General features: G+C 39.4%; 1 protein-coding gene across 1 annotated transcript in view; it reads right to left on the reverse strand.

Annotated features, from left to right (window-relative positions):
- RTN4IP1 (reticulon 4 interacting protein 1) overlaps positions 1-15,075 on the reverse strand; it is a 50,038-nt gene that overhangs the window by 30,992 nt on the left and 3,971 nt on the right. The window contains exons 2-4 of the mRNA XM_045499182.1: positions 8,139-8,290; positions 6,835-6,903; positions 5,808-5,932 (exon numbers count right to left, since the gene is read on the reverse strand). Of these exons, the coding sequence (XP_045355138.1) occupies positions 5,808-5,932; positions 6,835-6,903; positions 8,139-8,290 (346 nt within the window). The remainder of the gene's footprint in view (positions 1-5,807; positions 5,933-6,834; positions 6,904-8,138; positions 8,291-15,075) is intronic.

Consider the following 15,075-nt stretch of genomic DNA (forward strand, 5'->3'; position numbering starts at 1 on the left):
AATTTCCAAGTTGATTATGCTTAGCTCATACCATTTGTCCTGTCACTTTTTTTTTTTTAAAAGTCTCTTCACTCATCAAACGTAGCATAAAAACACTCAGGTTTAACCATTTCTTGAGATCTTCATTTCCTTATGAAGGTCTCAGGTCATGTAAAGCTCAAATGTGTGTGCTTTTTCCCTTTTTAATCTGTCTTTTGTTTACAGGGGGCCCCAGGCAAGAACTTAGACTAGAAGAAAACCCTATTTTCCTTCTTAGCAGAACCAAAGAAGCTTTAGCTCCAGGCCCTTTCCTTACAAAGGCCCTGAGATGAACCCCTAGCAAAATATCCGCATAGACACAGATTTTTGTAAAATTTGCAAACGATATATGCTAACGAAGAGGCAGAATATGTTGCCCCCAAATATACCACCTTTGGCATAAGGATTATTTTGAGCTGAAGGCAGTTAAGAAGCAGCAGATCCAAGAAAGCTCTCTGCCCTTCCCCTGTTTTCCTGAAGACATAAATTTACAAAGGCATACCTCCTCTTCTAGCTACCAGGAAGACACAGGTTAATCCCTAGAGATAACTTTAGACTCTTATCCGTGGAGGAGGCACCAACTTCAATCTGTACAACAAATTTTACCTTGCTTTTCCTGGTAACCTCTTCACAACAGCCTTCCCCCACGTTTCTCTCTTCCGTCTTTAGCTGAAGAGGTTTTTTTAGTCTGAATTCTAAGCTACCCATTTGAGTTCCTCATTTTCCTCTAATTCTACCTCATTAATATGTGGTATACACATTAATAAACTGTGTTTCTCTTGTTAATGTTTTATTACAGAGGTCTCAGCAGAGAACTCAGGTAGAGGGAAATGATTTTTCCTCCTGTATTAACTACAATCCATTAAAATTTCTGTCTCTTTCCATTTCTACACCCTCCTTTACACTTCCCCTCTTGACCGGTAACACGAGATTTGGCTGAAGGGAACCAGGGAACTAACAGGGTTCAGGACATGCTAGCCCAAAGGGAAGGGAAGCGCATTTGGAAATACATTTTGCGATGCAGTTAAAAGTCCTTTCTGAGTAGAGTTAAGTTATAGCAGGCTATTTCCTGCTTAAGGAATGCCTTCCAGGAATACTCCTACTTCCCACCAATTTAGCACAACAAAGCATCAAGAACCTGTTGTCTTATTATGATAAGAGGGACGTATCACAGTAGCTAGCACTGGATTATGCAAGTAGTGAAGGAGAAAAATGGTTAAAGAAGGTTTGAGATGTGCAGAACCAGAAGCTAGTCTGTAGAAAGTTCCTCCAATTAAAAGACATGTAAAAACTTACAACACACCACTAATACATTAATTCTTAGATCAGGACCCACAAAATGGAGGCTACCCCAAGGCCTGGTCCACGTCAAATCTAAACCTAAGTAAGTCTGCCCTTACAAAGAATGCATCACTGTCAAGGAAACCAAACACTGATCACAATCCTCCAACTCAGCTTTAGCTAGCTGACCTTACTAAGAAATAGGCCCTGCTAGCCTTATCAGGAAATCACTGACCTCCTGGCCAACCACGCCATTTCCGTGCTGCCTCTTCCAATGCTCTATGAAACTCGCTCCTGCCCAAAATCCTTCAGGAAGAATGCTCCCCTGCTTGAGAGGCACTGTGCTCCCCAATCTATGGCTTGTTTCCCCTTGAACACAGGATAAATGCACTAGCACACTGTATTATTTTTGTCATTTAACACTGCTACCAGGAAGACATCAACACCAAACTAACAAATGAGGGCTGTCAATTAAAATGCAAAAGCATTTGAGGCTTACTCACTGCATGAGAAAACTTGGACTCCCTAGAAATCTTACAGCTCCCACATTAATGAAACTCGGAAGACATTTTTCCCAGTTTGATAACCATCCTAAATTTTACAGGACATGAACAATGAGTTGTGCTGTGGACAGGGAGGCAGCAGAGTTCGGAAACAGTATCAGGTTTTGACTTAAGGGAAATGCCAGTTAATGGACATTAGGAATGTAGAGAAGAGCCAGGGTGGCGGTCAGGAAGTCTTGTTTTGTACCAGGTGAGCTTCAAATATGAAGAAGCCATCTAACTGAAACTCAGCAGAGAGTTTGGCATTAGAAACAGATCTGCAAGCTTCCATAATATACACAGAAGCTGGGAGTAGGTGAGAGATCTCCGAGAGACAGAGAGTAATGATGGAGTGGACACTGGGAACACAGTAACAGTTAAGGATTGGAGAAAGAAAGGGTCCTCTAAAAATTACAAGAAATGGTCAAATAGGCAAGAAAACTAAAGGAGTCCAGTGTCCTGAAACAATGAAAAAAGTGAGTATTAAGTTAGTGGTTAACAGTGCCATATACTTCACGAAGATCAAATGATAAGAAGAACTGAGAAAGATCACCTGGTTGGCCACTTAGTCAGCTATGACCCCGGTGAGAACAGCTGCAGCTGAATGGCAATGCTGGAAGCTAAATTACGGTCACTGAGGAGCAAATGACTTCTCAACTTCCCAAGATATTATCCTAGTCACCCAGAAAACTCATCTGTAAAACACAAATTGCTAGGAGAAAATTTTCTACTATTTCTTTGATTGAGCCCTCCTGGGGCTCCAGGGGGTCCAGAAGCAGAGTCAAGATCCATTTGCATCACACCAGCCAGAGTCTCCACCCTCCCTCTCCTCTTCCTCCCAGCCCCAAGATTTCTTCACAAAGGAGCAAGTTAAGGGCCGGGGTTTCTTTCTTCTTCCCCCTACCCCTCTAACCCTACCACCCAGTCAAGTGCAAATGAAAACCCGAACTCCACAGGGGTGGCAGGAGCGGAGACGGGGAGAAATAGGTGGGTGGTCCAGTGAAGAACAGGCAGAAGGCTTCTGAAAGAAGGAAACTGTGTTATTACCGATATAAGCACAGTGGTGGTAGTGATAGTGAGGGATAAACCCGATGTTTTTCAAGTTGCAGCCTGTGTAATTCTGTAACAGAACTAATCAGACACACAATTTACAATCATAGGACAAAATTTTACTGTCAAAAAGCCTAATCAGGTAAGAAACAGCGAAAAGCATTCCTAAATTCATTGCATTGTATACACAATTTAAGAGTGAAATTTATTTTGTAGAAGAGGAATGGTTCAATTTCTAAGACTTTCTAATACTTCTGTCAAACAGAGTGAAGTACAACTTTCCCTGTAAAAGATGAATTTCAGGTAGAGCATGAAATACGCAAGATGTACCATGACACTACCAATAAATAGAACATCAGACTGAACTGCTTTCAAAATATACCTGGTGTAACCACTTTTTAAAACCTGTCTATCATCTTGAGAGCCTTAGGTTATCTATGTTTTCCAACTTAATAAATCATGAAGAAACTATGGATGGGCTGGTAACAAAAAAAAAAAATCACTTCACCTGACATTTTCTAGTGCTATCAAAGTGTGGGCATAAATGACATTTTGTGACATCAATATTAAACTATTACCTCGGTTAACTGATGCTCAGTTGTTGCAGAAATACAATTATATAACAAAAAAGGAAAAAGTAAACACATTGAACTCTTAGAAAGCTTGGTCTTAATTTCAAAAAGCTGTTTGTTATAAAGAAATCCTATAAAATCTTCCAGGGTGCTGATGGGTGGTTTTGTTTTTTTTTTTTTTTAATTAACCAGTTAGAAAAACAGACTATTAAGACCCTGTTAACAAACACTGACCTGCTTTACTGCAGAGTAAAACATGCCTCAATGCCAACAGCTAATAGAGAATAATTATGGCTTAGAGACACTAAAATATGCTCCCCCATTCACAATGAATAGTCAAACTGAAAAAAGCCACTCTGGACACTGGAACCTCTGAATTGATGTATAGTAAAATCCCACTCTCGTCAGAATTTCTTCACATAAAATTATTTTTTATAGTGCTTTAAGATGCTCACATCACTCATTCAATTCCCACAAATAAGGAGTGGGAGAAGTGGGCCATTATGACCACTTCAGTAGACAACTTTCCTAGAGCTCCCAGGGGCCAGGTCTCATTACCACTTGGGACAAAGGCATGCTACAGGTCAGGTCACCAAGTATGTGGGGATGCAGGAAATTCAGGAGATGAGCTAGGGAGGCTCTTTACAGTAGATTTCACTCCAGTGTGGTTAATATGTGGCTAAATCAACGAACACACCCAACTGAATATACAATATAATGGCCTTAGAAGGTATAAGACTTCCCACTTCTCAGAGCTCCCCTAACAACCTGCCCCGTCCTACACCCAGTGCATTGGAGGAAACTGCGCAAGACCGGAAATGGCACGCACATGGTCACCTCATTAGTCGGCAGCAGAGTTGGGGAACAGGACCTGGGGCTCTGTTTCCCAGTTCCAAGCCATTACTGCTTAAACAGAAGGCAACGCAGTACCAAGGAATTACCCACAAGGCCTATAATAAAATGGGGGCACGGATCCATGTACCTGAGAAGAGGCAACTAGAGTTGTTTCTAAATTGTCTTCAAGATACTAAAAACAAGTATGTGTGGAGAACCCTGAACTGGCAAAAGAAATGAGAGCTCTCTAACCATAGTGCACTTATGGTCACGCAGGCATAGAAAGTCTAATGTTTTTAAGGAAGAACAAAACAAAACAAAATAATAAAGCATCAATGTCAATGCAGAGCCTACAGTAATAATAAAGGTCTAAAAACCCTGAATTTTGCAAGGTTATTAATGAAAACAAACCATTAGAAAAATCTCTGTGGCCAGACTAATTTACTTTAAACAAAGTAGTTGACCTAAATGGTAACTTCAAAAGCTTAAAAAATAAACAGGATTGACCTTTAGAGTAAACACCTGCCATGAATTCTACAACAAAGGGTAGCACTTCATTAGATGAATCATCTTCACACTGCTTTCAGAAATACAGCTATTAAGCTTTCATTAAATTCAATCCTTTATAACCCAACACATTAAATGTAAAGGGTAAGGTTTCAGAAAAGTATAGTTATTTTACCTGCACAATTCTTAGTAATCAAAAAACTCATTTTAACTTATTAAAAATTGACCTATAGCTCTCTCCTTTATCACCATCATTAAATGGTTCTTAGTCTCTCCTTTTCTCACCAAAAAATAAAATCAGTATCCCCTATCGGGCCAACTTTCTAAAATACAAAAAAATACAATCTCATTGCTCATAACAGCAGCCACTATTTACTGAGTGCCTTCCATGGGCCACAATCTGGGCCACTAGTTTTACTTGTGTTATCTCATTGAACCATTAAAACAAAACTCACAGAAGAGAAGTGACGGAGGGCGCCACCCAGCTAGAAAGTAGCAGGGTCTGGATACGGAGTCAAGTACACCGAAGACATTTCTACTCACTGCTGTTGCTAACTCAAACAATAAACATTTTGAAGCACAAGAATTGACCTAACAGGTGCCAGGCACTGAGCCTAAGAGAACTTAAGAATAATCAACAGTGTTTTGCAGTCCCTTTATATCTGGTCTTTGGAATATAATAAGCAAGTGAGAGAGTAAATCCTAGTAGAGGTAGGAAAACAAAACAAAACAAAAACACCTGCACCTTCACAGCATTCTTCAGAAAATGTATAAGATGATCCTTAAAACTTTTAAGGAATCTAATAAAAGCTAGGATCTTCTTTGCAGAGATTCACATACGAAATCACACTACTTAGGCGATTCACACAACTAAAGTTCACCTACATGTTTCCATTTAAAAATTTTTAATTCTCATTTGCTCGGGCTAAGAATCAACACAAGAAAGTGCAACCTGATACAAATAGAGTTGAAGGGAGGTTTAGATGTCACAGTTGATACTTACCGTTTTCCTGTGCAATTCTTGTCATTCAGGCCACCAACCTTGTGTATGGCAGACCAGGCTGTGAGAGCCACATACGGCAAAGAGGCAGCTTGAGTATGAGTGAGTGATTTGGGCTTCAGAGAGACCTAAATTCGAAGAGAGCAGTTAAAAATAAGCAATGACTTGCAAACCTATGGACACAAGTAAACATATTTACCTGTGTAGGAATCCAACTACTTTCATAGATAAGTCTGTAACATTCTACCAGGTTCAGTGTTTACTGCATGCCCTCCTCCAAGATTATCCCTAAGGAATATTCTCCTAATGACTCAATCTACCTCACAGAGGTTCAGTAATATTTTATAGGCTACATTATCAGATAAAGCAGCTTAATTCTTCATAAAGAGACCACATTCAATAATCCCATTAGTCCTGAGTATACCCAGATATAAATCCAAATAAACCTTGAGCCCTCATAAACACATTCTAATTTGTTTCTGAGATCAGCTGTTTCCTTTACTCCCATTTAGTGGAAGATAATCTTTCCAGACTTTCTCTGATCTCAGTAATACCCCCTCTTCCCTTCCTGCCCTGCCTTCTGTAGCCAATTTGCTCAATGTTAACCCCTTTCTCTCTATTCAAATAGTCAAGCTCACCTGACTGTATTCAACTAGACTGTTTTTAAAGTTATTTAAAACAGCCTGATACTCCCATGCTTCTGTTGATGATTAATCGGTATGCTCCATTTGGTATATTTGGTTTCAACTGCTCATACTGGGTAAAACTGAGAAACACAGCAGGGCTTCTCAATCTCACTCCAAATCCCTGCTCCATGGGAGACAAAGAACCGCTTTGGCAGGCAGTGTTACTAATGACATGAAATACTTTTTTTTTACTCTTTCAAAAGTTCCTCTTCTCTATCTTAGCTCTTTCAAAACTATCCATAAAACAAAAACCTGATCTGAAAAACAACCAGTTATTTCAGAGATATTTGTCAGTCTTTGTTTATACTTTCTAATGGCATTTCAGCACAGAGTTGGTGAGTTACCTCATTCCCACTGACTACAACGAACTCTGACAGAGTGCCTTGTTTCCAGGGAGGAACTGCAGCCCAGACCTGAAACACACAACTTCATTAGAAACATATTTTCTGACCAAAGCTCAGCATGAGGGTTTTCCCCAGTAACAGACCCCATCCTGTGAAAAAAGCACAAATCAGCAATATACCAAGCAAAAGAGTTATTTTCACATAATATAAATGTAGTGCGATTCTGGATTTATCAAGTCCAACCACACTGGAAGCAGACGCCAGTAAATCCTAGTGTATTTACTGACTACTTAGAGTACTAGTAAGAGCACAGTCTCTGGGGCTTGAATTCTGGCTCCCGTGCTTACCAGCCGGGGGGCCTCTTTATAGCTTGGTTTCCCCATCGTGTAAATGGTGCCTAACTACCTACTTCATTAGGATTAAATGTGTTATTTTATGAAAAGCAACTAGAACAGTGTTAGCTATTATTATAAGCTCATGTTAACTTCTTGGTATAAAAGTTCAAAGTGACAAATGACAGGTTATTATACCAAACTTTAGCTATTTTAAAACATCTAACCCATAGGGTAGAAACTGTCATTTAAAAACTTCTTCCAGGGCAAAAAAAAAAAAAAAAAGCCCAATCCTACATATTTTAAAGTTGGGCAATTCTTAAGCACTAGATTTAGAAAGTTCAGGTACAGTCAAGCTATTTTTTGGCTTTTTTTGTTTTGTTTTGTTTTGTTTAGAGAGAGAGAGAGCATGAGCAGTAGAGGGAGAGGGAGAATCTCTAGGAGGCTCCATGCCCAGTGTGAAGTCCAATGTGGGGCTCGATCTCACAAACCTGGAGATCATGACCTGAGCCAAAATCAAGAGTCAGACACTTACTGGCTGAGCCACCCAGGCACCTATCAGTCAAGCTATTTTTTAATTGTTTGTGAAAAATGTAACAACAGAACCAAGAACATGAAGGTTCTGGCCAAAGTTCAGTATACTTGTTGAAAAGAAGAAAAAGGGGCGCCTGGGTGGCTCAGTTGGTTGGGCGTCCGACCTCGGCTCAGGTCGTGATCTCACGGCTCTGTGAGTTCAAGCCCCGTGCGGGCTCTGTGCTGACACCTCGGAGCCTGGAGCCTGCTGCAGATTCTGTGTCTCCTTCTCTCTCTGCCCCTGCCCCGCTTGCTCTCTCTCTCCGTCTCAAAATAAATAAACACTAAAAAAATTTAAAAAAAGAAAAGAAAAAAGGTCAAGGACACAGATATGCGAATTTCATCTTGCTTCTTTCGGAAGTATATTTAGAAAAAGAAGAGTGACCGCGCAGATCTCACCTCATCTCCAGGCTTGAAGTACCTCACATCAAGTCCACATTCCATCACCACCCCAGAGACGTCCCGGCCCAGAGTCAGGGGAAATTCTTCTCCTTTGGTTTTAATATGTAGAGGATCACGTTTCATATTTAAAGCCGTAGCTCCATAACCACCTATGAAATACAATGTATCCATTGCCTCCAAAAGAATGGAAGGATTTAAAAACTACTACAGGGTTACAGGCCACATACAATTCTAGATCCTCAAGATGTAGATTATAAAATAATCAACCTTACAGTTTTTTTATCATCACATGCAAAAGCACAAAAACAATGAATGTTCTTTTCAAAGAAAATTATATACTTGGAAAGTTATAACCACTTGTTAAACTAAAGGTACCAGTGCTCAAAATGTTTTTGAAATTCCAATTTTTGAAGTGGTCTTCAGAATTTGGGGGATTTTCTTTTATACTTTTACTCTGTTCTTTGAAGATGGTTTCTTTTATTCATTCGTTAAGTTAAAAAAAAATTGGTTTTAATGCTTATTTATTTTTGAGAGAGAGAGAGCGTGCACTCGTGTGCGCACATGAGCGGGGGAGGTGCAGAGAGACAGGGAGACAGAGAATCCGAAGCAGGTTCCAGGCTCTGAGCTGTCAGCACAGAGCCTAACGCAGGGCTCAAACCCACGATGCCCAAGACCATGACCTGAGCCAAAGCTCAACCGACTGAGACACCCAGGCACCCCAAATCATTCGTGATCTTTTTAAACAACAAAGTCATTTGGTGCCAAGTCTAGTGAAGAAGATAAATGTTAAAGCTGTTTGAAGTTAACAAATAGGCATGGGTCTAGTATTTGATATGGACATTGTCTAGGAGTAATGTTCCCCATGTCCCAAAAAATGTTTCCAGAACATCTTTGAAATAAGTACATAGATTCAGAAGTTGAAAAAAGCCATTTGACTGCATCTATTCTGATACAAGTCAAGTTAACTGCTTTATTATACATGGTTTTATTTTTTTTTAATATTGACATAAATTATCAGCTAACTAGAGCTGAAAACATTCTAGTAACTTTTTTGTTTTAAATAAATTGGCTACTCTACCTATAATAACCCAAAGTAGTTTATTACAAAATTTCAACATATAAAATGACTTTTCTAAGACACGAAAGTATCTGTTATTGCCCTTATTGCTTGACATTTCTGAGAACATTTCTGCTAGGTGAGGTTCTTCAGGATAAGCACTCTTTCTACCTTTCGAGTGTCATGTACCACATTTAAGCTCCCAAACCACTAAACCTCTCTGTAAGACTCCTCTTTCCTCCCCATCCACCCACCCTCAGTGGTAGCACATTAGATCCTAAGGATGAGAAGAAACTAGCAACAGAGACTAAGAAGGCTTGACTGGTGAGGAGGGGTCCTGAAGACCAAGGGAAGAGGGTCATTTCAAGAAGTCAAATGCTGACAGGGAAGACAGTTTTTCAAATAAAAAGTTGCCAAGAGGTTTTTCAAAAAAACCAAACAACTGGATCCAACAACATAGCAGTCTTTGGTGACCTTGACAGCAGCTGCTGTGGCATGGAGTGCTCAAAAGAGAACGGGCAGTGAAGAACCAGAGACCTGAGACCATTCAACTCTTTCAAATAGTTTTGCTCTAAAGGGGAGCTAGAAATGAAACAGTGGTTGGAGGGATGCAAGTGAGATGGAGAGAGGATTTTTGAGTGTGTATTTTTTTTCCTCTTTAAGAGGGGAGACATAACAGCAAGACTGTGTGCTAATCAGAATGATTCAATGGAAAGGCAAAGACTGATGGTACAGTTACGAATTTCTGAAACCGTGCTCCTGAGATGATGAAAGGGGATGGAATCTAGAGGAAGACTGGCCTCAGATAAGAGCAATGACAGTTAATCCATACAGTGGGAGGGATGGTAGAAGATCCAGGGGGGAGATGACAGGTGGGTGGCCTGTAGAAGTTGTTTTTCTAATGAACAAAAAATCAAGACTATGGGAGAGAGTGTTTCAAGGTTAGGATAGTCCCAGAAAACCTAAGCTGATGGCCATCATGCCAATATTACACATTTGCCATCTGGCTAATTAGGGGTGCACGCTGTCAGGGGGGAAAAAAAAAAAGCAACTTCACATGTAATATTTATGGAAGTCATGTTTCACTTTTCCTGTCTTACATCCCTTTTCCATGCCTAAAACACAATTAAACAATTATTCTCTGAAAGTCCTCTGTGGTCTGGGCAACAAAAGTGGGTATTTGGCCATGTCAGGGTGTAGCTGCTGTTTCAAAGCTGCCAAAATTCTTCGCTCCCTTCTGAGGTACAGAGGCTGCAGGACAAGGCTGCTCAGGTTTCTTGGTCACCCTGACATGCTGATGCATCAGCTGAGTAGCACTGGCTCACTGCTACTACTAGCTAAACAAGCCCCAAATCCAGAATGCAGCCGGTAGCAAGTGAAAACCTGCTAGGTGACACAAAGGAATGGGGGCCCTTCGGAGGCACACTGTTAGAGATCGTCAGTAAGGCTCAGGAATTGGGATGATGTGGCAAAGCGGTCATTCAAAATAGAAGAAGAGATAAAAAGTTTCCCAAACAAAAATTAAAGGAGTTTGTGACCACTAAACAAGCCCTGCAAGAAATTTTAAGGGGACTCTCTGAGGGGAGAAAAGATGAAAACAAACAAACAAACAAACAAAGAGCAAAAGCAACAAAGACTAGAAAGGACCAAAGAACACCACCAGAAACTCCAACTCTACAAGCAACATCATGGCAATAAATTCGTATCTTTCAGTACTCACTCTAAATGTCAATAGACTAAATGTTCTAATCAAAAGACACAGGGTAACAGAATGGATAAGAAAACAAGATCCATCTATATGCTGTTTACAAGAGACCCACTTTAGACCTAAAGACACCTTCGGATCGAAAGTAAGAGTATGGAGAACCACCTATCATGCTAATGGTCAACAAAAGACAGACGGAGTAGCCATACTTACAGTCTTTATTTTAAAGTCTAGATTGTCTGATGTATCAAGAGATGCAGAAAGGCATTACATCATAATTAAGGGGTCTATCCACCAAGAAGACCTAACAATTGTAAACATGTATGCACCAAATGTGGCAACACCCAAATATAAAAATCAATTAATCACAAACAAAGAAACTCATTGATAATAACACCATAAGAGTAGGGGACTTCAACACCCCACTTACAACAATGGACAGATCATCTAATCAAAAAATCAACAAGGAAACAACGGCTTTGAATGACACACTGGACCAGATGGACTTAACAGATATATTCAGAACATTTCATCCTAAAGCATCAGAATATACATTCTTCTCCAGTGCACATGGAACATTCTCCAGAATAGACCACATACTGGAACACAAACCAGCCCTCAACAAGTACAAAAAGACCGAGATCATACCGTGCATATTTTCAGACCACAATGCTATGAAACTCAAAATCAAAACACAAGAAAAAGTTTGGAAAGGTAACAAATACTTGGAGACTAAAGAACATCCTACTAAAGAATGAACGGGCTAACCAAGAAGTTACAGAGAAAATTAAAAAGTTCACGGAAGCCAATGAAAATAATAACACCACAACCAAAAACCTCTGGGATGCAGCAAAGGTGGTCATAAGAGGAAAGCATATAGCAATCCAAGCCTTCCTAAAGAAGGAAGAAAGGTCTCAGATACACAACCTAACCTTACACCTTAAGGAGCTGGAAAAAGAACTGCAAATAAAACCCCAAACCAGCAGAAAACAGGAAATAATAAAGATTAGGGCAAAAATTAATGCTATTGAAACCAAAAAACAAAACAGATCAAGGAAACCAGAAACTGGTTCTTTGAAAGAATTAACAAAATTGACAAACCACTAGCCAGTTTGATCAAAAAGAAAAAGGAAAGGACCCAAATAAATAAAATCAAGAATGAAAGAGGAGAGATCACAACCAACACAGCAGAAATAATAAGAATATTATGAGCAATTATATGCCAATAAAACGGGCAATCTGGAAGAAATGGACAAATTCCTAGAAACATATACACTACCAAAACTGAAACAGGAAGAAATAGAAAATTTGAACAGACCCATAACCAGTAAAGAAATCAAATCAGTAATAAAAAATCTCCCAAAAAATAAGAGTCCAGGGCCAGATGGCTTTCCAAGGGAATTCTACCAAACATTTAAAAGTTAACACCTATTCTCTTGAAGGTGTTCCAAAAAATCAAAATGGAAGGAAAACTTCCAACTCTTTCTATGAGGCCAGCATTATCTTGGATCCAAAACCAAACAGAGACCCCATTAAAAAGGAGAACTATAGACCAATTTCCCTGATGAACATGGATGCAAAAATCCTCAACAAGATATTAGCCAACTGGCTCCAACAATACATTAAAAAAATTATTCACCACGACCAAGTGGGACTTATACCTGGGATGCAGGGCTAGCTCAATATCCACAAAAACAGTCAATGTGATTCATCACATCAATAAAAGAAAGGACAAGAAAGATATGACCCTCTCAATAGATGCAGAGAAAGCATTTGACACAATACAGCATCCTTTCTCGATAAAAACCCTCAAGAAAGTAGGGATAGAAGGATCATAACTCGAGATCATAAAAGCCATATATGAAAGACCCAACACTAAGATCATCCTCAATGGGGAAACACTGAGAGCTTTCCCCCTAAGGTCAAGATATGACAGGGATGTCCACTCTTGCCACTATTATTCAACCTAGTATTGGAAGCCTTAGCCTCTGCAATCAGACAACACAAAGAAATAAAAGGCATCCAAATTGGCCAGGAGGAGGTCAAACTTTCACTCTTCGCAGATGACATGGTATATTCTATATGGAAAACCCAATGAGCTAAAATCAATGCACAGAAATCGATTGCATTCCTATATGCCAAGAATGAAGCAACAGAAAGAGAAATCAAGGAATCGATCCCATTTACAGTTGCACCAAAAATGATAAAATACCTAGGAATAAATCTAACCAAAGATGTGAAACATCTATACACGGAAAACTACAGAAAGCTTATGAAAGAAATTGAAGACACAAAAAAAAATGGAAAAAAAGACTCCACGCTCCTGGATAGGAAGAACAAATATTGTTAAAATGTCAATACTACCCAAAATCAATCTACATATTCAATGCAATTCTTATCAAAATAACACCAGCATTCTTCACAGAGCTAGAACAAACAATCCTACAATTTGTATGGAACCAGAAAAGACCCCTAATAGCCAAAGCAATCTTGAAAAAGAAAACCAAAGCAGGAGGCATCACAATCCCGGACTTCAAGCTGTATTACAAAGCTGTAATCAAGACAGTATGGTACTGGCACAAAAACAGACACTCAGATCAATGGAACAGAATAGAGAACCCAGAAATGGGCCCACAGATGTATGGCCAACTAAGCTTTGACAAAGCAGGAAAGAATATCCAATGGAAAAAAGACGGGTCTTTTCAGCAAATGGTGTTGGGAAAACTGGACAGCCACATGCAGAAAAATGAACCTGGGCCACTTTCTTACACCACACACAAAATAAACTCAAAATGGATGAAAGACCTAAATGTAAGACAGGAAGCCATCAAAATCCTTGAGGAGAAAGCAGGCAAAAACCTCTTTGATCTTGGCTGTAGCAACTTCTTACTCAACACATCTCCAGAGGCAAGGGAAACAAAAGCAAAAATGAACTATTGGGACCTTATCAAGATAAAAAGCTTCTGCACAGTGAAGGAAACAATCAGCAAAACTAAAAGGCAACGACAGAATGGGAGAAGAAATTTGCAAACGACAGATCAGATAAAGGGCTAGTATCTAAAATCTATAAAGAACTTATCAAACTCAACACCCAAAAAACAAATAATCCAGTGAAGAAATGGGCAAAAGACATGAATAGATACTTCTACAAGGAAGACATCCAGGTGGCTGACACATGAAAAAATGCTCAACATCACTCATTATCAGGGAAATGATACATCTCAGAACCACAATGAGATACCACCTCACACCTGTCATACTGGCTAACATTAACAACTCAGGCAACAACAGATGTTGGCGAGGATGCAGAGAAAGGATCCCTTTTGCATCGCTGGTGGGAATGCAAGCTGGTGCAGCCACTCTGGAGAACAGGATGGAGGTTCCTCAAAAAATTAAAAATAGAACTACCCTAGGACCCAGCAATTGCACTACTAGGCATTTATCCAAGGGATACAGGTATGCTGTTTCGAAGGAACACATGCACCCCAACATTTATACCATCACTATCAACAATAGCCAAAGCATGGAAAGAGCACAAATGTCCATCAATGGATGAATAAAGAAGATGTGGTATATACAATGGAGTATTACTCAGCAATCAAAAAGAATGAAATTTTGCCATTTGCAACTGCATGGATGGAACTAAAGGGTACTATGCTAAGTGAAATTAGTCAGAGAAAGACAAAAATCATATGACTTCACTCATATGAGGACTTTAAGAGACAAAACAGATGAACATAGGGAAGGGAAACAAAAATAATATAAAAATAGGGAGGGGGACAAAACAGAAGAGACTCTTAAATATGGAGAACGAACAGTTACTGGAGGGGTTATGGGAGGGGGGATGGGCTAAATGGGTATAGCTATATATGGGCTAAATGGGTATAGCTAAATATATGGGAGGGGGGATGGGCTAAATGGGTATAGCTATATATGGGCTAAATGGGTATAGCTAAATATATGCTAACTAATTTGGATGTAAATTAAAAAAATAAAAAATAAATTAAAAAAAAAGAATTGGGATGATGTGAAAAATCCTAATCTGTCATCAGTTTCAGTGACTTTAATCCCACCTAAGGAAATCAAACTTTGTTGGGATGATTCTGTTGGCTATATATATTTTTGCATTTATTTAGCCATTTACAGGATTTATGATTTTATGTCCAATAAAA

This window comes from Leopardus geoffroyi, chromosome B2 (genome assembly GCF_018350155.1).
Source record: "Leopardus geoffroyi isolate Oge1 chromosome B2, O.geoffroyi_Oge1_pat1.0, whole genome shotgun sequence".
NCBI lineage: Eukaryota > Metazoa > Chordata > Mammalia > Carnivora > Felidae > Leopardus > Leopardus geoffroyi.